Raw genomic sequence first — 25,116 nt, 5'->3', positions numbered from 1 at the left:
ATTGCGTATTTGTGCCCGTCACCCAGGTCAACCCTGCTTTATCAAAAGCATTGTGAAATCGTGTAGCCAAGCCTCATGACACCGGGTCCTGACCATGGTAGAGCATGCCAGCGTGAAAGGGGCTTTAATGTCTGTAATACAAATGAGTTGACAGGGCACACAGAAATGTAGCAATACTGCATTTAAAAAAGAAAGATTTTAGAATAGCATTTAGACACTTAAAATTATTGAACCACAAAATACCCTCTTGTATCTTACTTCTGAAAAAAACTTATTTGTCCTGTCTGCAGTGCATTGTGGGAAGTGAGCATATCAACTATGAAGCTTGATTTTCGGTGTGTAACAGTATGTTGGATTATAATCCCAATAGCACAGGAAACAATTCATGGAGCAGGAAATAGGACCGCAAGAGGAAGGGAGTGTTTTGCAACTTCAAGGCTTGGCCTCTAGAACAGGGTGGAGAGAGAAAGAGAGAAGGACGGGCCGCACTCCAACTGAGAGAGCCTTCACTATAGAGCTAGCCCTGTGGCCTCTAGGCCCCTGAAAAGACAAGAGTCCTCTGAGGGTCGTTATAGGCTCAGCCTCGTGACTGGGTCCCAGTTAGCAACCGGGTTCGACCCTCAAAGAACGGAACAGCTCGTTCGAAGTCTTGATGTAAGGAATAAAGAATCTGAAGGAACACAAATAATTGTTAGTTATGGGACTCGAGCACTAAGTTAAGAGGGCCACGTCCCAGGAGGGTAAAGGAGGAAGTAAAGACAGAGCATTCTTTTGTGAGGCAAGATATATAGCGTATGAGCTGCGAAAGAATAGTGTGGCCGGTGGTCTCCTCTGACCACACAAAGAACCTGTAGAGTTACTAGAACTCCAGGTTGGGGAAGTGAGGCTCACTGTCGCCCCAGAAGGGGCCGACACAAAGGCATACGGCAATGAAAAAAGCAAGGAGGAGGAATGAAAAAGCAAAACGCAAGAGAAAGAGCTGAGTTGTGACTGATTAAATAGTCAGTAATGACAGACCTGTGAAATTAGGAAATAGTAAAGCTCTGGTTCACACCCTCCTGATTTTTCACTTCACTTGAAAATATATTCCATACCCAAGTGTATTCTGCTATTGGGTAAGTCATTTCAATATGTCATTTTAATTGATTTTACAATATTGAGTAATCTGTTTTTCTCTACATCTGTCTTTGCGCATACCTGGAGATGCTAACCAGCACTTAACAGACTTCCCCATTCCACTCAAATCATGTGGCAATGTGACCTTTCAATTTGATGGCCCTACCTACTCTCTCAATGTAGAGAAGGTAGAGCAAGCAGTTGACAGGTCTCATGATTTGAATTGAATGATGAATCGGTTCAGCAGTTCAGGTCTCCAGGTAAACAAAGTGTAGTAGCTTCAGAAGGAAGACACCCTTAATGACTCCCAGTTGTCTTCATTAGTCTTCTTACAGAGCTAAGATTTTATATATATATATATATATATATATATATATATATATATATATATATATATATATATATATATATATATGCTTTTTCTCCTTTAACACTGGTATGTCCTGGCTTGTGATATACTTTAGATCAGATAACATGACCGAATACTATATAAAAATGTCCCGGTAGTTTATTATAACCTATGGAGATTTGTAAAATTGTAGGGACAAACCCTATCAGGATACTCCTAAATTTTTTAACTCCCTGTTGGGATTGAGGTAAACTTTGAAAATGATTTGTTTTAACTCTATCACATGAATTCATATTATATATATATATATATATATTTATATATATATATATATTATATAATTAAATTGGACATTTTGATACCTGTGTAAACATTTTTGTACAAAATATTCACTTTCAAAAACATGTTATAAGTCAAGATAATGTATATATATATATATATATATATATGCATGTCAGGAAATTGCACTCTCAGTAACACTTATGTTTAATTCTTAAAACCTTTTTACAGTTTTATTTAGAGAATACAGTGCATGTTTCCAATCGATTTCAATTTGCAGCAAAATTACTTTTCATCTAGCATTATACCAATATCAAAAAGTACAGGCCCAATATCACACAGCAATTATAAACAAAACTTTTAACACAAAAACTGTTAACAAATGAAGTACTTTTATTTTCAAAAAGTCAGAAAAAACAGTGACTTTGAATATGTTATATTCCCTGCAATGAGGATTTTTATGTAATAGCATTACTCTAGCTTATTCCATTATGTAACTTTAATAAGAATAATAGTAGCTGCCAGATACATGAAAGAATGAAATTAATACTTCTTTATTATAGGGCAGTCTGTCTTTGGGAAACAATCTTTTCTTGTGTGTAATTTTTTTTTTTTTTTCTGTTTGTTTTTTTTTTTTTCTGACACAAGAATAAACTGAGGGTGAAAACTACATCGACGTAGCTTTTTAGAAAATCTAAACACACTTATAGACACACACACACACACACACACATATAAAATCCTGAGGGTTTAGAAAGAAGTGGATGATGTCAATATCATGATCCAGATCTAATGCACCCTTCTGGGAATATATTGTGTGTAACTGTTTTAAGGTGAATTATTGTTGAAGAATGAGATCCTCCTGTCTGATATTTGTATCTACTGTACATCTTAGTTGCTGGCAGGTTGTCTTTGTCTTCACAATTACAAACCACTGTTATGTTATGGTGAAAGCACAAAAGCTTATTCGACAAAAGTGATTTTGATGCAACAGAAATAGTTGTTTACAGATGCATATCCCCTATCAGGGTAGTGTTTTGGAGGTGGGCATACCTACATATTAAGAGTTTTGCAAATATCTAGAACCACTTTTACAACTGTAAAATAGTACAAGTAATATAATGCATACTCTTGGGCTATCACAGGGTGTATGTAAGCTGTTTGTGTGGTTGTCGGATAGTCTTTCATTATGTCTAGAGCCCCTCTGCAAAACAAATGGAGCTCAGAATTTTCTTAATCATAATGAAGTCCTCCTGTTTGTCTGTCTCTCCGCCTGTATGTCTCCATCTCCAATCAGCCGCTATTCAATTAAAGACACTGCTGCATGAAGAAAAAGCAGACGAGTAGTTTCTCCAGGCATGTCAAGGACAGTGGACGTCCTGTTTTGGTTCACACTGCAATAGCTGACTCTCTTGGTGTAAACTGCAACTCCTAGTCCTCCCTACATGGCCAGAACTGTGAATTATTTTCTTTAACTTAACCTTGCACTTATTCATATTGTTTGTGATTGTTTAGTCACCCTTCCTCAATACATTATAATAATTAAAGTGATGCTCACCAAAGTTGAAAATCTTTCTTCCTACCTCTGGATCCCTTTAGACAAAACTGTGACATTAATGCTAGTTCCTGGTGCTTCAGTAGTTCAAACGCACTCCAGTGGTTGGTGGGTGCTGCACACCAGGATGGATTCATGCTTAAATTGAAATCAGTGGGAATACAGAGAGTGACAAGCAAGTGGATACACAATGGTTAAAATATAGGAAGCAGTGAGTAAACCTATAGTTGGGGAAATGTACTAAGTGGGGACCCGGCGGTATCTGTGCATGTTGTTTCTTATCTGCATTAATGATCTAGATCTTGGGGTAATTAGAAGCCATCAAGGAAATCCGAAAGGATTTCGAACACAGAGAACTAGGCAGAAATATGGCAAATTGAATTTAAGGTCAACAAAAGTGTTACACACCGGTCATTAAAATGGAGGATCTAAATACCAAATAGGTGGTATAGAACTAGGACAGGACACTAATAACATTGTGGCCCCAGAGAGAGTCCAACGAAGAGACTAAGGACAGAGGATAGGAGACACTTCTTTACAGAGAGTGGTGAGTATACAGAATGGGTTCCCTTGCCATGTTGGGAATGCTGAATCACTGCAATTCTTTAAGATCCAATTTGACTATGTTTTGAGATTAATCAGCTTCTACGAACAAGACGAGCATAGATGGGATGAATGGCCTCCTTTCATTTATTGATCGACAGCAAAGACACAAGTTTATCTATAGCAATTTCTGAAATATTTTCATCTCCTCATTTTAAAAAAAGTGAAGAACCAGAAGATTCTCAGCACAATTAAATGGGTACTAATAATAATAATGATACTTGGGCTGATATTTAATTTAAAACATGCATATCAGCACTCCTTTAATGCAACTTTACTGCAAAATTCAGTCTATCTATGAACATCGACAACAACAAAAAAATGAAGCTGATGGAACTTGATTTACATTATTTTGAAATGCAAAAACTCATTTTAAATACCCGTAATGTAAAAATTGTAAAACGATTTCAGACAGCACCATCTGGTGGGTAGTCGGCGAATATAACAAGTTTTAAATTGCATTTCAAAGCTTGCACAGTTGGTCTTCAAATTAAAGATCAGAGCCAAATATACTACCTTATTTAATTAACAATTTAGAAAGTGTTTTGGGGCACTCCTGTAAGATAAATATTTGTATAATAATAATAATAATAATAATAATAATAATGAGATACAGCAATTTTGGCATCAGTTTGTAACAATCTCAATACATTAAAGAAATTAGCAATGAATATGAATGTAATGTAGTATTCCCACATTTTAAATCGTACTCATTCAGATATTTGAACCTAGGCACCTCTGTTATTATATTTAAAATACATCTCCTCATTTCTCCAGCTGGAGTATGGAGTCAGGAAAAAGGTGTCACAAAAACATGGTCATTAAGAAGACTTGGCCTTTTCAGCTAGGATTAATAGAAGTATATTGTTTAAATAACTGTCAGTGCTATGGCCAGTTTAAAAGTTGACATGTTTTATTTATATTTTTATACATAAGTGCATCCTGAGCTAATTAAATTAAGCTCTTGAGAATGCTCGGGTTGGCATCCAATGTCTTACAGATGTATAAGGACAAAAAAAACCCCCAAAAAACTGCATTGTCAGCTTTGAATTCTGTGTAATTTAAGTACGTCTTGTTGAATATACTTGACATTAATGTAACTGAATGTGGAATTATCTTAATACGTGTTTTTATTAAACAACTATAGTGTGTTATATCACCCACAACTTGCAGTACACATGTGCATGTGCCATTTAAATGCTTACATGTGTAACCCAAATGGTCCTTTACAATGTGTCTAGTTAGGCCCAAGTTACTGTTGGTGCACATGAAAGACAAGATTAACAGATAAACACACCGCATCTCTCCATCATATTCCACATGAAATTGTGTCTGCCTAAAAAGGTAGCAAATAACTAAGTAAGCAGATAATTAATTCAAGAGTAAGCAGCTCTAAATTACATGTTCAATGTTCTGTCACCCTGTATTGCTGTTTGCAATAATTCTAAGTGGTTCTTAATGCACACTCAGAAAAGTGTTATTATTCTTTTGCTCTTTGATGTATTCTGTGTTAAGGTTCAGCTGCTCTTCTGTTCTAGGTGCCAGCCATAGACATGTGTTCTAGCCACATCGGCTGAACTGTCTGTATAGGAGCAAAAAACAGCACCACCTAGTGTTTACTGTCAGCAATACAAACAGAAACTTGATCCTAACACCTGTTCATGAGCTTGTAGTGACATAATTTGACAAGGACACTTTGGCTGATCTAGCCTGGGGGTAGCATATGTGACCCAGGCTAGAAAAAAAAGAAATAGGTCTAGCCTGGGTATATATAGTCTTGAGTATGCATTTTTTTTAAAACAATACGTATGTTTTATCAGTCATATATTTTCATTTTAAAACATGGCATCTGGTACTACACACTTCAAATCTGTGTTTGCAGGCCTTGCTTCTGATAGTCTTGTGCTTTCTTGGTCGTTTTCATCTGGAGAAATTGCCTCAGCTCTTTAGCACGCACTAACCAGCACCTTAATAACGAGCACTAAGCACACCTGGTGTGTGTGTGTGTGTGTGTGTGTGTGTGTGTGTGTATATATATATATATATATATATATATATATATATATATATATATATATAAAAAGGGAATTAGTTTAACATGGTCTTACATCGATCACCAATTTGATGTGCTCAAAGGCTTTTAAATCATGCGTTTGATGTATTTATTCCCACTTGCTGGATTTTATTCTCAATTACACCTTGCTCTGTAATGTGGAAAATAAAATCCTGGTGTAGTTTCATCCACACAAGTATTGGGATTCCAATTTTTGCTGATATACACAAATTACACATCAAGAACATACATGTTTGGCAAAGGTAATTATTAGTGAAGGAACCATTCCAGGCACTGGAATAAGATTTGCCGCGATGACCACACAACTGTAACGTGGGCGGCAGCACAGAACACAACATTTGTCTGTAGTCTGAAATCATTTTAAACATATACCCTAAAATTCCAATCAGAACATGAAAAATCCACAGCAGCCACCCGCCTGCATTATTGCATGCTTGAATTTAAATATCTTATAGTGTCAGTAAGATGTTATAAAACTATTAGGCCTGTACAGTTGTGTTTGTGTTGATAACAAGGCTAACATTTTGCAGTAATTTATTTTTGCTGCCTAGAAAGAACACATGTAAGTCCAGTTTCACTATCGGGAAAACCGGAAAGGCATGGATTGTACCATCTGTAAGAGACAGTGGGTGGGGGTTAAATAAACAATTCCCGCTTAGTGCTATGTATAATATAATATAAAATAATTATATTATCTATAAATATTAAAAAAAAAATAATAATAACTTCTCTTAACCAGGCATATCTTTAAATCAATTGTCCCTCGTTAAATTTATAGTAATAATGGTTTACTCCGTGTGTCAGTTCTCTTTAGTGTTTGCCGATGTTGGAGGTGTTTGGGGTCTGTCCCTAGAAAAAAGGTAAAAAAAATAAGATTACGTCTGAAATAACGTTGCGTTGAACCGTATCGTCCTGCAGATAAAGATATGCACGTTTCATATGTACTGTGTTGTTTGTCTGCGTTTTCAGTATAAAGAATATGAAATCGCAGGAATGAGATGCGGAGTTTTGGGTGTTTGCTTGTTTTCAGCCATGATGCCTGTGTTCTGTGCTGAAAAAAATAGTAGTGAACAGTCAGTACGTACAGGTATTGAATAGCACAGTCTGACATGATAATGTATGTTGTATTTTAACACTATCAGTCATAATAATAATGGTAATTATAATGACATTAATGGCAACACAATGGACATGCGTGTATACGTAATATATTTTACGAACATTGCTGTCAAACGAGTAATTATATTCTCAGGGGGGGAGCAGTTTTCTTAAGACGGTATATCTTTGTAATCATTGTGTTCCATGCAGAATCTTAATGTTTTAGTGGGTCCCCTGACAGTCTGACATACTGTCACTGATGAACCTGTGATTAGCTGCACACAATTGAGAGTTTGTTCATTAACATGTAGTTTACAATAGGTTACTATGCCTCCTTCAACATTTGCTGATCCTGAGCAAGATTTTTGGTGGAATAGAGACTAATGTATTTACATTTAAACTGTTGTTTTTAGTTATTTGACTGATAGCTTAATATATGTGTGAAACACAAAACCAGATCATACTCTTTACAGGGCGATAATAGTAATTGTTGTCTTCGCATTTGATTATTTTGTCAAAATAGACAGTTATTGCAGTTTTGATGTTGGTGTTTGTCACACTTCATTTCATTTTACAGGATAGTACTCTGAAACACTTTCCATTTAGTGAAAAAGTCTCCTGTAATTTTAGTACTTTCAGCTAATTATCTGTCAGGCAACAGCAATATAGTGAAGATGGTGAGTGTCACTCTTTAAAGTTTTACAGGGAACCATCCAAATTAAATTAAACTGGCTAAGGAAGCTCTGTAGCAGTCTTTGAGAATATCAGAGTCTTGGGGTAGGATGTATGGAATGGAACCGACTTGGATGTTCCAGTCTGGCAGACAGAGAGCAATGGTTGTATTTCGATAATCATTATCTGCTGAAGGAAAGGGTCAGTGGCTGGTGTGGATTGTCATTATGTTGTAAAAGATTCTGGTCAGTCTTGCCCCACTCAAAAATCCTACCTTGTTTCTTTCACAGTCAGAGTAATTACTGTCTTGCACAAGAACAATGCATTCCTGGAATTTCAGCTTTTTAATTGGCTTGGAGAAAAAATGTATGATTTAGGAATGCAATGCTATAAGGACCTTAGAGTCAGTATCAGTACTCTAACAAATAATATCTACCATGACATATAAGCATCAAGGCAGACTAAAACATAAAGAATAAGCACTCGGGCAGCTTGTAGGATAGGTTTGATGCATTACTGTATTGGAAAATACATTTAAAAAATAAACAAGCATATCTATATCAAGCAAAAAAATCTCTGTTTGGAGACCTATGACTTCAAAAGTCAGTCTCTCAGATTCTATTTACAAAGTTACAAAAAGGTCTTCAGATCTTATAGCCATTTTTTGGAAGACCAACAGAGGCTTTGGCCTTGAACAGTACTGCTTGCTCTCACATAGTAAGACAGCATTTGGTGTGTGGTAAATACATATGTGATATGCAGTAGTTCCCAAAGTTTAGTTTACTGTACAGTATCAGAGACATGTGACTGTCTCATTATGGATTTACTCTTACAAGTGACATGAGTCACCTTAGAGTTGATTGGATTTAAAGATTCTTATCAGTTGGACAACCCATCTACATTTGTGCTGGGCTGTAAGCCGTCTTAGGACCTGTACATTTGTGAATAGCCCCAGGACTGAAGTGGTGACCTCAGACCTCACTACACACAGGATCTCGGGGCTTTGATATTAAAAATTTGTTAACCGTAGAGCTAACTGTTTCTGATCACTTTTGCATTCTTTTTGACGCTATACTGCCTTTATCCAACAAGTGGAACATACTAAAACATGCAGAATAAATTCCTCTACAGCAGTAAGGTTTTCTGAAATAGTGAGACTATCACCACTCACCACTACCCACTCCCTTTCTACTGAAGAGTTAGTTGACAACTTTAAACGCCTTTTCACAAGTACGTTTAATTTTGTGGCCTCAGTTAACACACGAACAGCTTTTTAAAAAAATAAAACAAAAAAAAACTGCACCTTGGGTTAATATTGTGTTATACCTAATGAAAGGGGAATGTCGCAAATTTGAACTTAGATGGAGGGCTATGATATTTGGAAAAAAAAACCCAAACATCTATTAAATTACGATGACGCTTTGAGGACAGTCAGACATTGCTATTTTAATATAAATAATCCCAGAGTGCTCTTCTTAACTATTGACAGATTATTAACTCCATCGCTGGTTGCACTTCCCTGTACTGATGCCTCTCCTGCTAGGTGTGAAGAATTCCTCCCTCATATTAAAGACGCCCTTGTATTGACACTGCAGTAATATATCAGCTTTATAATAGAGGCCGCCCTTGAATAAACGCCGCTATCAATAAAAAAACACGAAGGTATTTTTTTTCCCCCTACTAAAAACACACACACACACAGTAAAGAAATAAATGCGAAACACTGACTATGTACATGTAACGCCCCCAAAGAGACGGGAGCCTTGGTCTAGCATGTAAATTACAAACTAATGTACACACCCATAGTAAGCACATTTTATTTTATGGTACAGTTCTAAAAGAAAATCCAAGATAAACTACGTACAGAACAGCGGTCCTTCTGAAGTTATAGGAGGTTTTGTTTTGTTTTCAGTTAAATTGTAATTCCCGTACTCAATCCCCTACAAATAAAAACAATGTGCTTACTATCTATGATAAGATTAAGTTTCAGTTTCTCTTGCAGAGAAATTAAAAACAAGCAAGTTACAGTGAGAAAAAAAAAATAACCGAGTAGGATATATTGAGTTTTTATAGAAATCAAGCTGATATTCTGAGGTAATTTTTGGTGCAGAAAAACATCTACGTCACATTCTTGGACTGAACTGCCACACCAGCATTGTTCCTCCCCTTAACAACCAATACACATGCTGGTACAGTACTCCTTGACCTCCCAACTCCCACCTAATAGGCTCTCGGTAACTGTCAGTGAATGTACTACATTCAAGCCCCAAAAACACGCAGGAGTATAGTGCTGCAGATCGGAGCCTCTCACACACTGCTTTTAAAATGCCTTAAATCATGTAATTAGATATTGCAGAGTTTGTAAAGCATAGTATTATTAATAAAGGCCACCCTCGAATAATCGTCGCCCTCGTATAAGGGCCACAGTCATTTTGATCAATTTAAAATAAACGCTGCAGCGCCAAATCGAAGTAATACGGTATTAGATGAATTTTAGACCCAATTCTAACTTGCCTTTCTTAGATAAAATTCTTGAAAAGGTAGTAGTCAAACAACTTAACATATCTGGATAATAGCAATGTCCTTGAAAATTTCAGTCAGGGTTTCGATCTGCTCATAGTACAGACTGCCCTTGTCAGAGTGTTAAATGACTTGCTGATTAGTAAGAATTAGTGCTGTCTCTAATTTCATATCCATTCTAGTTCTTTTAGACCTCATTGCTGCATCTGATACTGTGGATCATGCTATTTTGATTGATTGTTTCAAAAGCTGAGTTGGTCTGACAGGAACTGTTCTTAACTGGTTTAAGTCATATTTAACTAACATACAGTACTTTATTTCTTTAGGGGAGTCTGTATCAGGATTATCCAATATTACTTGTGGTATCCCCCAGGGCTCTGTTCTTGGTCAAATATTATTTTCTTTGTATATGCTTTTACTGGGGGAAATCATTCGTAAACCTAGTGTTAAATTTCACTGTTATGCTGATGACATGCCACTTTATATTTCTGTAAAACCTGGTGAGTCTGCTGCTATTACAGTCTTACTACAGTGTCTTGCTGCCATCAAAAGTTAGATGTCTAAAAAGAAAAAATTGCAGTTAAACTCAGATAAGACAGATGTTTTGCTGTTAGGTTCTCGGCAACAACTAGAGCGTGCAAACTCCCTAAAAAATTATTTGGGCAACCTGACCTCTAATAGAAAACCGGATGTGAGAGACTTTGAGCGGTTATATTTGATTCGGCTTTGAGTTTTGGGGCACATATTTGAAACTACTTTATGCTTTCATTTCATCTAGACTAGATGATTGCAATGCGTAATTTGCTGGGCTTCCTCATCACGCCTCATCACATTTGCAGCTTGTTCAGAATGCAGCTTCTAGGGTTCTCACGAGAACAAAAAAACAGGATCATATAACTACTGTGTTGGCCTCACTGCACTGGCTTCCAGTACATTTTAGAATTTATTTTACAATCTTACTTTTAACATATAAAGCACTAAATGGCTTAGCATCAGATTACATAAGAAAGATTGTGTCCCCATGTAATCCTCTGTGCACAATATGGTCGGCTAACGCTGGACTTTTGTGCCTCTCAAAGGTAAAATTGAAAAGGAGAGGCGAAAGTGTGTTTGGCGTTAATGCACCCAGACTGTGGAACTCTATTAGAAGTGATAATTCAGCCACTATTTTTAAATCAAGATTAAAGACTCGCTTATGGATTAGCTTTTTTTAACCTAATTTAGATAGGCCAGTAAAATTGCTGGTACCTATATTTAGGCCTATTTGCTACATTCTGTATTTTATTTATCATTGGTATTCATTTCCTTGTATTTTTTACTTATTTCCTGTGTTTTTATAATTGTCTTATCTAGATATTTGCTATGTTATTTATTGCTCTTCTTATTAATAATACAATTGTATGTTGTTCATTTTGTGGTTTTACTGTTTTTTTGTTTTTTTTGGATGATGATGATGCATACTTTCTATAAAACACTTTGAGATGCCATGGTATGAAAGGCGCTATACAAATACAATAAATAAAATAAAATTGAGGTTCCCAGAGTTTACAGATGATTTAAACATCCCTTCTTTCTTTTACAATTAACATGGGTTCTTATTTAGTCACTAACAAACCCTATATTACACAGTTGGTTTCTTTTGGATTGGGTGCAGCCTGACAGCCTATACAGAAAAAGCAAGGACCCTGCAGATCGTATTTCTATACTTAAGGCTTAATTAAGGGTCTTTCCGTGTCAACTCAACCAGAGCGACCCACCGAAAGATTTTGTTTTTGCTTATATTTTATGTAGTGGAAGATACAGGTCAGGTATGAAACCAGGCCAAATACTTAAGCTCAATGATGAGGATTTGCTGAGAATTCATGCAAAATAAGTACCAACATTTTAGTATTTCTGTGTTGCTGGGGGCCTTAGAGTTGTCCAGTTGTCAAATTCCTGAGTGATTTTTAGTGCATGTTCCTTCTAAAGTAGAAGAGATTTCTTTTAAACTTCTTTTAAATTGCTTAGGTGTGCTCATAATTTAACTGACTTTTTGTATGCAGCTCTTTTACTGTCTACCTATGTTACTGTCTGATTTAACGACCCCACAAAAAGGCTTCAGGAAAAGACTTAAAAGTATTGAAAATGGCCCCATCTCTGATGGGCTGAAACCCCTTGTGAGACACGAGTTAACAAACTGACCTTTGGTGGGCTTATGGATGAGGATTTGAAGTACTTGTGGTAAAACAATTGACTTGGTAATCTGTCTCCTTCACAGCTTAATCAATGTACAAACATGAACGAAACTCCTTGTGAGACACGAGTTAACAAACTGACCTTGAGTGGGCTTATGGATGAGGATTTGAAGTACTTGTGGTAAAATAATTGACTTGGTAATCTGTCTCCTTCACAGTTTAATAAAGTTATGAAACAAGCATTCATGTGTTATAGATGAGCGTTTGAAAGACTGGTGAAATAATTGACTTGGTAATCTGTCTTCATCAGTTTTTTCCAGTGGTATAGAAACAGGCATTTCATGCCATTTTGGGATATCTAAATTACAACTGCGTGTGACACAATGTTCTTGAAATCAGACTTAAAATTATATGGGTAGAACAGATAGTTTTATGGCATGTTTTTGAATGAGTCTTGTGATGGATTGTGACTTACTGTCAACTGATATATAGTGGTGGCGTCCCATCTGGATAGAGAATTATTAAACTGTGAAGGAGACAGAGTACAGACCACAAGTCCTTCAGACTTCATCTGTAACACATGAATGCTTGTTTCAGAACTTTGCAAGAATCCATTTTGAAAGATGAAATAAGAGGTCAACAGTACCCCTGTAGCCGTGTAACAAACCACTTGCATATAAAGATTATACATATGTTATGGTTTTAGTTTTATGGATTTATTTATTTATTTATATACATTTTATGGTTTCAAACTATTTGCTAATATTGTACAATATAACCCAAAACAACATAAATGTGTGTTGTTCATGTTTGTACATTGATTAAACTGTGAAGGAGACAGATTACCAAGTCAATTATTTTACCACAAGTACTTCAATCCTCATCCATAAGCCCACCAAGGGTTAGTTTGTTAAAAAGCACTTTAAAGATGGGGCCATTTTCGATACTTGCATCCTGAAGTCTTTTTGTGGGGTCATTACATTAGACAATAAAGTAGGTAGACAGTAGCAGAGCTGACAGTCAGTTAATTTATGAGCACATGTTCATCAGCAATTTGAAAGTAATATATAGGACCATGCACTTAAAATCACTCAGGAATTTGACAATTGGACAATTTTTCAATTCTACTGCCCCCAGCAACATAGAAATACTAAAGCGGTGGTACTTATTTTGCATGACTTCTACAGAAGACCTACCTGGCTGTCTGTTAGGGCTACTGACATTCTAAATATCATTTTTAGAATCACTCCATCACTACAAAATACAAGCAAAGTCAAAATCTTGAGGCAGGTATTTTCCTGGATTTTGGTTGATTTGACCCGGAATGACCCATGAGTGAAACTTCCCCGAAAAGACAATTACTGGCTGTGCTTGACAGCGGCCTCAAGTGAGTGTGTTTACGCCTCCTGTGCCCAAGGAGAAAGCTGAGGGACACTGACACTGGAGGCATTGCTCATGATGTGCCTCTGCTTGAGCTGACACAGGGGTGGCTGTGTGCAAAGTAGAGCAAGAAAATAAAAGCTAAAGAGGCTCAGCCTCCTCATCCTGATGGCGAAATCGGATCAAAGTCATCCTAAAAGTGTAAATGGGGTAGTAATGTCTTTGTGGTTTACTATACCCTCCTGCAATGATCACACCCTATCTGTGTCTGTGTAAGGTATACCACATTGCTAGCTCTTCTGACATTTAAAGGATTTGTGCTCTGATGTGGTTTTATATAAACCCTGCTGAAATCTTATATCCATTGTTGCTAATTACAGTACTCCTTGTTTTTCATTGCAGGCATAGAGGATGGCACAAGTTAAAGTGCAGACCACGGCAGACCCCTCTGGATCTGCTGTATCTCCTGCTGCGCAGCTCTCGGCAGTGCCCAGTGCAGGTCCTCTAGGTCTGCAGTCCTCTATGAACGGATCAGTTCCAGCCTCAAGTACCAACTGCCCCAGTCCTGAAGCTGGGCTTGTGGATTCTACTGTTTCTGCAAACGCACCAGGTACCACCTATTACAATATACTGTGGAAGACAATTACACTGTATTTGAGACCAGCTGAAACTGCTACTGGCTATTTAATGAAAATTGGCTACTGGAAGCAGGTCTGAGAGTTTTTGATAAAGGCTCTGTGTATTAGGACAGACTCATGACAGCTGGCTGTTAGTCTGAAATGGGTGTATTGCCAGTTTTGGTATCTTTATTAGAACAAAGATTTCATTCACTGGAATATGAATCGGTTCTATTTGCAATGTACTCCAAACATCTCAGTCTCATCACTCTTTGCAGTGGAACAGTTATGACATGTCGAAGCAATGTTAAAGGCTCTGATCAAGGTGTAGACTCTGAACTTGGAACAGAGAAGGTAAAATGTAGAGGATGCTTAAAAAGAATGAACAGAACCAGTAACCAAAATTATTCTCACAAGACTGTTCTTCTAGTATTTTAAAAACAAGAAAATATTTTAATACTATTGATTTCTTTAGGTTGATTAAAAATAAACTTAAAGGAGTGCTAACCAAGGTTATAAAAGCCTTTTCTTTTTATTTGTTGTTAAGATGAAAACTAAGTGAAAACACGCCTTCATGAAACTGCATACTTGTAAGGAATGGTATGCACTAGGGATTGCAATTTGTTCTCCGTCATTATGTTTATTATGTTTATGTTCCATGTTTCTTTTTTATTGAATTGACATAACCTCATATTGCCACAGAATCCAAATTCATCACTCAACACAAGTTTGGATATTAATAAATAAATAAGTAAAGCACTGTGATCATGTGTCTGACACATCTGATTACATTGGTTTGAATCCCAGTGGTGTTTTTTAAACAAGACACAATTGGGGCAGACTTGGCCCACACTTTTTAAAATTAATTTTACTACTAATTCCTACTGCAATAAAAATGGGGGGTTACCCTAATTGTGTTAATTTAGCCACTTTTACATTACATATTTACAGGGCTGACCCTTTTTTTGAATATACATACATTTTGATGAGCATTACAGCAATTCAGAAGGGTACCCACGGCAATTGCAGCATGGGAACACAATAACTGCACTTTGTTGTAGATTTCCTTCCAGCGCATCATTTACGAGAGTAGCTACCCAGGCAAATAAAATGTACTGTAGGTACTAGATACCAGCTATTTCTGCAATTATATAACTAATAATTCTGATACTAAAGGGATCACATTGTAAGACTAACAAGCATAATAATGACATTCAACACCTGCCACGGCTGTAAACACAGAGCTACAGCGGTTTGCAGAAGTGTTCACCCCCTACCAATAATGTCACATTTTGTTGAATTACAAATAATTTATGCACAGTTTTTCAAACAAACTTTTTTTTTTTTTTTATTCAAAGTTGTAGTGGTTATACTGAACACTGTTATATGAGGAGGAGGTTAAATGTCAGAAAAATGTCAGAAGAAAATGTACAGCATGAAATTTCATGGTTGCATAAGTATTCAGCCCCTTAAGTCAGTACTTGGTAGAAGCATCTTTAGCAGCAATTACTTTTTGGATAGGTCTCTACTAGCTTTGCACAGTAGGATGGTGACATTTTTGTCCATTCTTCATGAGAAAATTGCTCCAGTTCTGATAAGTTTGTTTGGGATCGTCGATGGACTGCAATCTTCAAGTCTCGCCATAAATTTTCGGTTAGATTCAGTCAGGACTTTTAACTGGGCTACTCAAGAACATTAATTCACTTCTTGTTCAGCCACTCCAGTGTTGCTTTGGCTTTGTGCCTGGGGACATTGTCCTGCTGAAATGTGAATTTCCTCCCCAGTTTCAGAGTCTTAGCTGACTGAAACAGGTTTTCCTCAAGGATTTGCCTGTACTTTGCACCATCCAGTCTCCTCTCTATCCTGACAAGCTTCCCAGTCCCTGCTGAAGAGAAGCATCCCCATTGCATGATGCTGCCACAACCATGCTTGACAGTTGGGATGGTGTTAATTGGGTGATGTGCAGTGTTGGGCTTGCGCCAGACGTAATGCTTGGAATTTAGACCAGAAAGTTCAATTTTTGTCTTGTCTGACCACAAAACCTTTTTCCACATGTCTGCAGTATCATCTACATGCTTTTTGCAAACTCCATACATGCTTTAAGATGAGGGTCTTGAATAATGGCTCCTTTCTTGCCACCTGTCCATACAAGCCAGCTTTGTGTAGGTAAAGTAAAAAAGTAAATCACCATGATCAGCATCCACTGTAAACACATATAAACATGTTTGACAGTCATAAAGATGGAAAAATGCCATCATTCACTCCCACATTCTGATAGTTCTTGTGCTAAGGAACAGCCTTATCAAGTTTCATTACAACTGGACAAGTGGTTTTGTAGATATTGTGTAAACATGTGTGACATGCTGATAGTCGGTCAGAAAATACAACCGACCACTTATTACCATAATATTCTGCTACTACAAAAACCTGCGCCAAAGAAGGACATGTGTCACAGCTGGACAATCGGCTCTACAGTGTGTCCAAAATGCTGAAAAGTGTTATACTCATACGTATGCCCACTGGAAGCATATTACTATATCCTGGGATGTGCATGCCCGTGGGGGGGGATAATAGCAACCAGACTAATCTGGCTGGAAGAGTGCTTTTAGGGTTGTCAGATTTGTGAAATGTTAATTTCTGCTATCAGAGCAAGAATATTGTCCCAATTCCTTTAGAGCTTTCAGTCTTTGTCCAGCTTGTGGAAAAGTTTTTAGGCAGTATAATATCAGTCTGGAGTTAAACATTGTTTCTCAGATTTGTTTTGGGGGTAAGCACTTGCTTTCATTGGATTTCACATGTTTATCAATTCATCTGTTTGTGCGTGTAGTCCCATTTATTTATGGGATTGTTTAAAAAAATAAATAAATAAATAAATAAAATCTGTTTTGTGGGACTCATTTTAAAAACTGCTGTCAAAGATCATTTGAAGTACTGAATTCACATTTGCAGGATTATATAAACACATATTGTTTATTGTACTTCATATATTCCATCAGCGAGGTCATTTCCAATTTATCATCTGAATATACATTTTATAAACATTTCCCATTGTAACTGCCACACCAAGGGCCTGATATTCACATTTTGTTAACTTATGTTCAGTTATCTCAGAAAATAAAGCTCTGTGTTAAAACAACGTATATTTATATATAAACACTGCAAACAGCACCGCCTTTTAAATTTAAATACAAAATTAAAGCAGATTGAATATTGAAATTGACAAAAGTAAGTTTACTCAAAAGCCATGTCCCATTTCAGAACAGCATTGATATACAGTTGTACTTTGTTTACGAAAAGGTTTATTCTGTTTTCAGCTTCTCCCCAGGAAAACATGGCAAACCCCAAAGAGAAAACTCCAATGTGTCTGGTAAATGAGTTAGCCCGTTTCAACAGAATTCAGGCCCAGTACAAGCTCCTGAATGAACGAGGGGCAGCACATGCAAAGGTAAGATGTATCTTAATGGGATGCTTATATGCCTTCCCACCTCACCTCTTCACAACCAGGCTTGAGAAATCTATTCAAAATCAATTTTTGCTGGAGTACCATGATAAATAATGGTCTAAGCTAAAACAACAATGGAGAATCATACCGAATACATACTGTACAGCTGGAAATGAAATATGTTAGAAGTGAAATATTAGGGAAATGTAGATGATTCAAAGTCTCCACTTTAATACTTCTGCTTCAACATTTCGTTGGATATGTTTAAGGAAAGAATTTAATTTAATACTACTTTTATTTACAGTGATATTGGCATATCTATTAGAGATGCAACAATTAATCGATGTATCGATTATTAATCATCCGTCCTTACATTTCCATTACATATTGGTGAATTGGTGCATCACATTATAGCACTGTTTGACATCTCCCATTTCCAGTTTGCATTAAAACATTGATTATGTTGTTATGCACTTAGTATATTAGTGCTAGTACAGTAGGTAGCCAACATCAGCGCGTTGCTAGGATACAAACCTTTCAGTTGGACAATCACATAAATTAATAATATATTATTAACATTTTCCTGATTTAAAAAATTAAAGCTACACAATATGGGGCAAGTTCAGCATGGAAAAGGAGGTTTTGGTCTCAGTTCAGCTCCTCCTACATGGCACAAGGCAACCCCAGCTCAACGGAGGAAGCTGGTAGTCAGTGAGGTCCAAAAGCAGGAGGAAGGAATCAGGTGTGTAAAGGCCATTTCCCAGGCCAAGCAGGGAGAATGGATGAGATGGGAGAGTGTGGAACAACACAAGATCGGCTGACAAGACCGATGGACAATGGAACAGAACAGGATCAGTTTCCTCATCAGATCAGCATATGATGTTCTCCCATCACCACAGAACCTAATCCTATGGGTGGTTGATGATCCCTCATGTCCTTTGTGTTCATCACTTGCAACTTTAAGGCATATTTTGACAGGTTGTAAGGTGGGTCTTAGCCAAGGATGGTTTACTTGGCGCCAAGACCAGGTGCTGCGATGTTTGGCCTTAGCATTGGAAGACAATCGTAACCTGACCAATAAGTTGCCACCTGTTCCATCAAAGCATTACACACAAAAGACAATATTCCTCCGTCCAGGAGAGCAACCACCAAGAAAAGATGTTAAAATCAAGCCTCACCCAGGACAACTGGAAGCTTCTAGAGACTGGAAGATGCTGGCAGATGTTGGTCAACAGCTTATTTTTCCACCTGAGATTGCCACCACTAACCTTCGACCAGACATTGTCTTGTGGTCTGGATCAGCACGCCTTGCTCATCTGGTATAGTTAACAATACCATGGGAAGATACTGTGGTTGAGACGCATGAGAGGAAGAAACTTCAGTATGCTCAACTAGCTGCTGAAGCGGAACAGCGAGGATGGAGAGTCAGAGTTTACCCAGTGGAGGTGGGTTGTCGAGGATTTGTGGCACACTCTACAACCTGGTTTCTCTGAGATGTCGGGTTCAGTGGCCAAGAATTGCATCGCACAGTAAAGAACTTATCTGAAGCAGCAGAAAGGAGCAGCAACTGGCTGTGGTTGAGATGGAAAGATTCTGGATGGGGATCTCAAGCACAATAGAAAGAAAGTAACGCTGATGTACAGGTAAGTAAGCTGGGCTGAGCTGAGTGGGGGATGGAGGGGGGTGATGCTGGGTGTCATGGGCTAGTCAACGAAACACAGAGGATGGAAGGTGCCCACTTGAAGACTCCAGAGATGTACCCTACTTAGTTCAATTCAGACGGTTGTCATGCTGATGCGCTGGGGAGACCGCACTGGGTTGATCCCCGGGCCAGCATTGCAGCCGTTGTGTGTGCTGATGCGCTCGGGAGGCAAAGTGAGCTGATCCCTGGAGCTAGCATTACACTTCAGCAATCAACACTAGACAAGGATATCTACATCATCAGATGGAAAACAACGGAAATGGATGGCGATGCAGATGGATCACATTAGTTTACTGCAAAGCTACGTCTTAGTTGGTCCTTATCTTGGTGAGAGCCGAGTTCAAATCATCATGAAGTTCAACATCTACTCTCATGTAAAGGAAATCAGAAACTTGGAAGAATCTCACATGAAGATTGGTAATTTAGGGTTAAAGGAAAGGGAGGACAGAAAAGCAGTTTGTTGGATTTCGTGTAGATGGTAAATACTTTTGACCAAAATGTTAACAGTGATGTGAATTTACAAGTATATTTGATTTTGTTTAAAAAAAAAAAAAAAAAATACTATTGTTTTTGTATTATTTTTAATAAATTCTTAAAGGAACATATAATTGAACTGAAGTCCTTTGCATTTTTCTTTTTAAATTGAAAGTCTTGAATGTAAGTTGTGCCTTGTGGTTTCACTATTATGCACAGCAGAGTTTTTAGTTATTGGAGTTTGTGATACAAAACTAATAAAATGTTGTTGATGCATCGATTGTCGTCAAAAGATGCATATATGATAATCGATGTAAGAAATGAGGGTGCAGATTACACCACTAATGTCTGTCAGTTATTATAACATCTTTGTGTGCAACCATAATCTAGGACTGTACAGTATGGATTGCCAGTAGCTGAATTAGACAACCTTTACACTCCCAGTTTTCATAGCAAAACTCACCAACTTTACAAAGAAAATCCCAAAGTACTGAACAAAATTAAATGCAGAGTACTAGTGAAAGTTGGTTTTGCTGATCTAAACAAGTTAGACATTGGAACCAGCCCATTTACTTGTATGTAGAAACCAGGATGCATTGTAGTGCAAATATAATTATCTGCAATTTGCATATGCTGTAAATAAGTGTACATTTGCAGGACAATCTGTACAACCCCATGTTGCTCTGCCTACATGAATATGGTTTATAGCCTGCTTGATAAAAGCTGTTTAGTTTTGTACTTTCAGCACTTTCACCCAAACAGCAATTCTTAATCTGCATACATTTGCATGGGAGATATCAAGAATAAAATATACAAACAAATCACAGATACATTTTAGTCAAACTACACCATTTGTTTGGATTTATTCTCATTTCATCTTTTGCATAAACTTTATTTATGTAACAGTATTACCTGTTTTGATGGTTAGCTTCAATGGTTACCGTCAATGTGATGAATCAGTTAAAATAATACAGTTTTCGAGTTCCAACGTCAGTTAACAATTTGTTGTATCAATGTGTGTATTGTACACCCTGACTAACTTTAGCGAAGTACAGTATTTGTGATCGGTTCCTATATTGTTGCGAATTTGCTGTTGCTATCCGGTGCTTACAGATCTTCACTGTGCAGCTGACTCTTGGAGAACAGATCTGGGAAGCAGAAGGAAGCAGCATCAAAAAGGCGCAACATTCAGCTGCAGCCACGGCATTGACTGAGACGACCCTGCCCAAGCCTACACTGCGGCCGCCCAAGTTGGAGACTAACAGCAACCCAGGTACATCACACAGCGAGACTGTGTAGCAGGGTTTAGGTTATGGCAGATTACCACCCTGTATCGATCTCCCAAAATGTTATCACATGACTGCGTTTAAACATTTACACTAGGATACTGTAGCTGTAGTGTAGGGGAATATTTTGAGGTCAGCGTAGCGTATTGATTTTACATTGAATGGCTCACTGTTTACAACAGATTAAATCACATGCTATACTACACAACATACTATATACCAAGTTAAGTGGAAGGTAAACTTTTACTAATCAACATTAGAACACCGTCAATGCCTTGTGCACGGAAGGTCTCTGACACAGCAAAAGCAAAGGCTAGAGATGGGTTAATTTGTAAACGAAAATGTGCTGGAACTTATAATTAAGGAAGAGGGATAGCATTTTTGTTTCTAGACCTAATCCTGTTTATAGAAACAAACATTTAGTTTATCAAAAGTGGGAAAAATAAATGATGATTTTAAAGTAAATAAATAAATAAATAAATACAGATCTTAGAATCGAAGCAAGGCTGGGTCTGGTTAGCACTTGGATGGGGGGCCAAGGATGTGCTGGTGACTCATTATAAGGGCCCCAGTGTGGAGGAATGAGGTTGGGCCAGTATCACGTTTAGAAAAAGGTAATGAATTAAGTTGTTTAAGGTTTATTTTTGGGTCTAGGATTGTAAAAGCCTGCAGTGGTGTAGGTCACCAAAATGGCTGGAGGCACACTTTAAAAAGGCAAAGTATTTGTGAAATGTAATTAGAAATAAACAACCTGCTAGACTTAATGCATCTTCTTTCTTATATTTGTGTTACATTATTGGAAAAATAAACAACAACTTTGTACTAGTTTTTTCTTTTACGGGTACTGTAAAATATAATAAATTCTTATCATTTAGTATGTTTGTGTGTTTTCTCATCCTCATGTAGGCAGTATAACCCCTACTGTTGAACTGAATGGCTTAGCAATGAAAAGAGGAGAACCTGCCATCTACAGATCCTTGGACCCAAAGCCTTTGCCAAATTACAGAGTGAATTACAACTTCCGGGGAATGTTCAATCAAAGGTAAACATATTTATTGTGTGATGTTTGCGACAGTGCCTAAGCAACTCTTTCCAGGCCTTTTCCTCTGGGATAAAGAAGTATAGTCTACTGTTGCAGCTTCCTAGTGTAATACAAATACATACTGTTACCACCCACTGCAGGCTGATGGATGTACTGTATCATAAACTGAGCAGCTCCAGGGCTGCTCCTATTACACACACTGTGTTCTCATAAAGTTATTGCATTGCTGATTGCTGTTACTGAATTTTAACTGTTTTGCCAAGACTCTTAGTCAATTTAAAATTTCGATCTTGCTGAAAATGTTAGGCCATTTTGTTGCATCTTTTGTAGTAACTGCAACCCAGTATGTTGTGAGCTCAGCGAAGTACCAGTGTTCAGTTGTCTTCTAGTGCCCTGTACCTAACCATTTATGCATAGTTTATTGTATCTATAAGAATAGAAAAAAATACTTTCAAACACACGTTTGAATTACTAAAATGTCAACCAGCTGTGTAGTTTGTCTGTATATTGTGGCAACAACAAATAAAACAGAGTAGCATTTCACCTTTTTTTTTTTTTTGAAATAAATGGTTACGGTTTCATACTCCACTACGGTCAAGGACCACAGGTCTTGAAAACGCAATTTTTAATAATTTGCAGATGTTTATAAGAGACATGTTCAAAGGACTTTTGTTGTTACTATTCATTTTAGAAAAAAAGTTAACCCGAGTGTTGTTCTCCTCCATGGACGAGCTGCCAGTATTTGAATGACAGGTTCCTTCTATTGCGGTGAGCAGGTAAATCCTGATTTCTGTAGTCTCTAGGTTTAGGCGCAGGCCTGCTCTTGCAACTGCTTTTGAAAAGAAGCCAGTGTTATTTCATGGAGCACTTTGATGGCTTTTGTTTCCGGGATGTAAACTGAAAATGCATGAAGGATTCTCTCTGGTAATCCAACAAGGAGGCAGGTCTCTCTGAAATGGGAAAACGAGAGAATGACAAAACACAACACCGAAACATTTTCAGGTAAGGTCAAATTGTTTAGAATTGAAAAGAATGCATGTACAACACTATGAAGGTTAAACTATGATACTGGATTCTCTGAGGTTCTAATAAAAATATGTTCATGTTGAAGGACCTACAAGTAGAGGTCAGTGTTGTTGAGTTTGTTGTCCCCAGTGTTTGTGTTGTCTGCAATGCAGACTTTAGATCTAAACAGAGTATTTAAGCTCTTTGGGGGATTATAAATAATTTTTTTTCTGTTATTTTCATTACCATGCTGCTTCTTTTAAGAAGAGTGTGTTCAGTTGATAGCCAGTAATAAAGAACTCCAGCTGCTTGGACTGTGGTCGGCATTCTCATATTGAAATGTACATTCACCATCAGGCGAAAAGGGGCGTATTGCAGGATGCCCCTGAGCATGTAAAATGCTCATATATTCATGGACTTAGTATGATTGTAATTATTTAGTCCCTTCTGAATGTGGCATTTACACTGTTGACTGTAGTATTGCTTTGCCTATTTATAACTTCTGTTGACAGCTGCTCTTCAGTTCATGTGACATTAGGCCAGCTTACATGTTGCTTTGTTTCACATGAATAGACAATGCGTGTGAAACTTGCCAGGGAAAGCTTGTGAAAATATCCCAATAAACATTCCTAATGTTTTACTCTGAAAGTCTCAATTTCTTGTGAGGTTCCAGGAAAAGCTTATGAAATCAACACCCACTTACGCAGCTACTATAAAAGCCACATGGGAATACGTAAGTTACCATGGTCCAAAGATGGCAGCAGGGAAATTAATGTTTTGTTTGCAGTATTTCCCTTGTCGATTGATGTTGCAGATAACTGCAGTTTTTTCTCTGTCTTCCGTAGAACTTTGCATAATGCTAATCATACACAGATCTAAATGTGTTTGTAAAGGTTCATACAGATTTGTATTTACCAAGTTTCTGTTTAAAACTGTTACCAAAAATGTCTGATAAACTGCATTGTGGGCTTGTGAATTCAGGTGGTTACAGCTACTGTACAGTAGTTCTGAATAGACTTGCAAATAGCTTTAAACAACTGTCAAAAAACGTCTTTATTGTAAAGTACTGCCAAGTACTATGTTTAAATGTGTATAACTATACTCCAGTGCAATTTCTCCTAGTTAATTATGTCTGTGCAAAACCTGTGTCCTTCCTCCACTAACTTCCGTTGGAGCGATGAAGAGAGTCGTGTGTTAATATCCATAAGGGAAGAGGATATGATGAGGCAGCTTGATACAATGCACAACATGGACATTGTTTAACCCACTCTCAAAATAAAATGTGTTTTGGAATTTTCCTGATTTACTTCTTGGGAATCATCCGTACTCAATATTCCAATTCTTTATTTAGCAGAAGCAGTCATACAAGCTAAATTATTCAATTGCAAGCTTTCACTGCACAGTGTATTCTGCATGCAGAATTCTACAAGAGATTTTTACACATCGTTTATTATAGTATTATAGTACCTTATAATAGGCTCAGTCTTTTTTAGTGCATGATGTATATGGAGAAAAACAAATAGCCTACAGAACCACTTTGTTTTTCCTTGTTCTTTTTTCAGCTTTTGAGTAACCAAAAATGAACAACAAACCAGTAGACTTTTCATTATTCATACTTTATTTTCTTAGCAGACGCCCCTTATCGAGAGTGACTTACTGTAGCTGTTGCTAAATATTACATTACAAAAAACAGTAAATTCAGTAGCGATTAAGAGCATATTCAAATAA

At 37.2% G+C, this 25,116-nt stretch overlaps 1 protein-coding gene across 3 annotated transcripts in view; it reads left to right on the top strand.

Annotated features, from left to right (window-relative positions):
- The first annotated feature begins 6,768 nt into the window (after positions 1 to 6,768).
- LOC121314356 (double-stranded RNA-binding protein Staufen homolog 2-like) overlaps positions 6,769 to 25,116 on the top strand; it is an 89,983-nt gene continuing 71,635 nt past the window's right edge. For 2 of the 3 annotated variants that reach the window (XM_041247513.1, XM_041247516.1), the window contains exons 1-5: positions 6,769 to 6,836; positions 14,223 to 14,430; positions 17,752 to 17,882; positions 21,169 to 21,328; positions 22,248 to 22,383. In XM_041247513.1, the coding sequence (XP_041103447.1) occupies positions 14,232 to 14,430; positions 17,752 to 17,882; positions 21,169 to 21,328; positions 22,248 to 22,383 (626 nt within the window). In that variant the 5' untranslated portion in view covers positions 6,769 to 6,836; positions 14,223 to 14,231. The remainder of the gene's footprint in view (positions 6,837 to 14,222; positions 14,431 to 17,751; positions 17,883 to 21,168; positions 21,329 to 22,247; positions 22,384 to 25,116) is intronic. The other variant, XM_041247515.1, reaches the window with a different exon arrangement.

Source organism: Polyodon spathula, chromosome 4, assembly GCF_017654505.1.
Source record: "Polyodon spathula isolate WHYD16114869_AA chromosome 4, ASM1765450v1, whole genome shotgun sequence".
In the NCBI taxonomy this organism is placed as follows: Eukaryota; Metazoa; Chordata; class Actinopteri; order Acipenseriformes; family Polyodontidae; genus Polyodon; species Polyodon spathula.
Note: the sequence above shows the minus strand (reverse complement) of the source record. Positions and strands in the feature narration are given on the sequence as shown.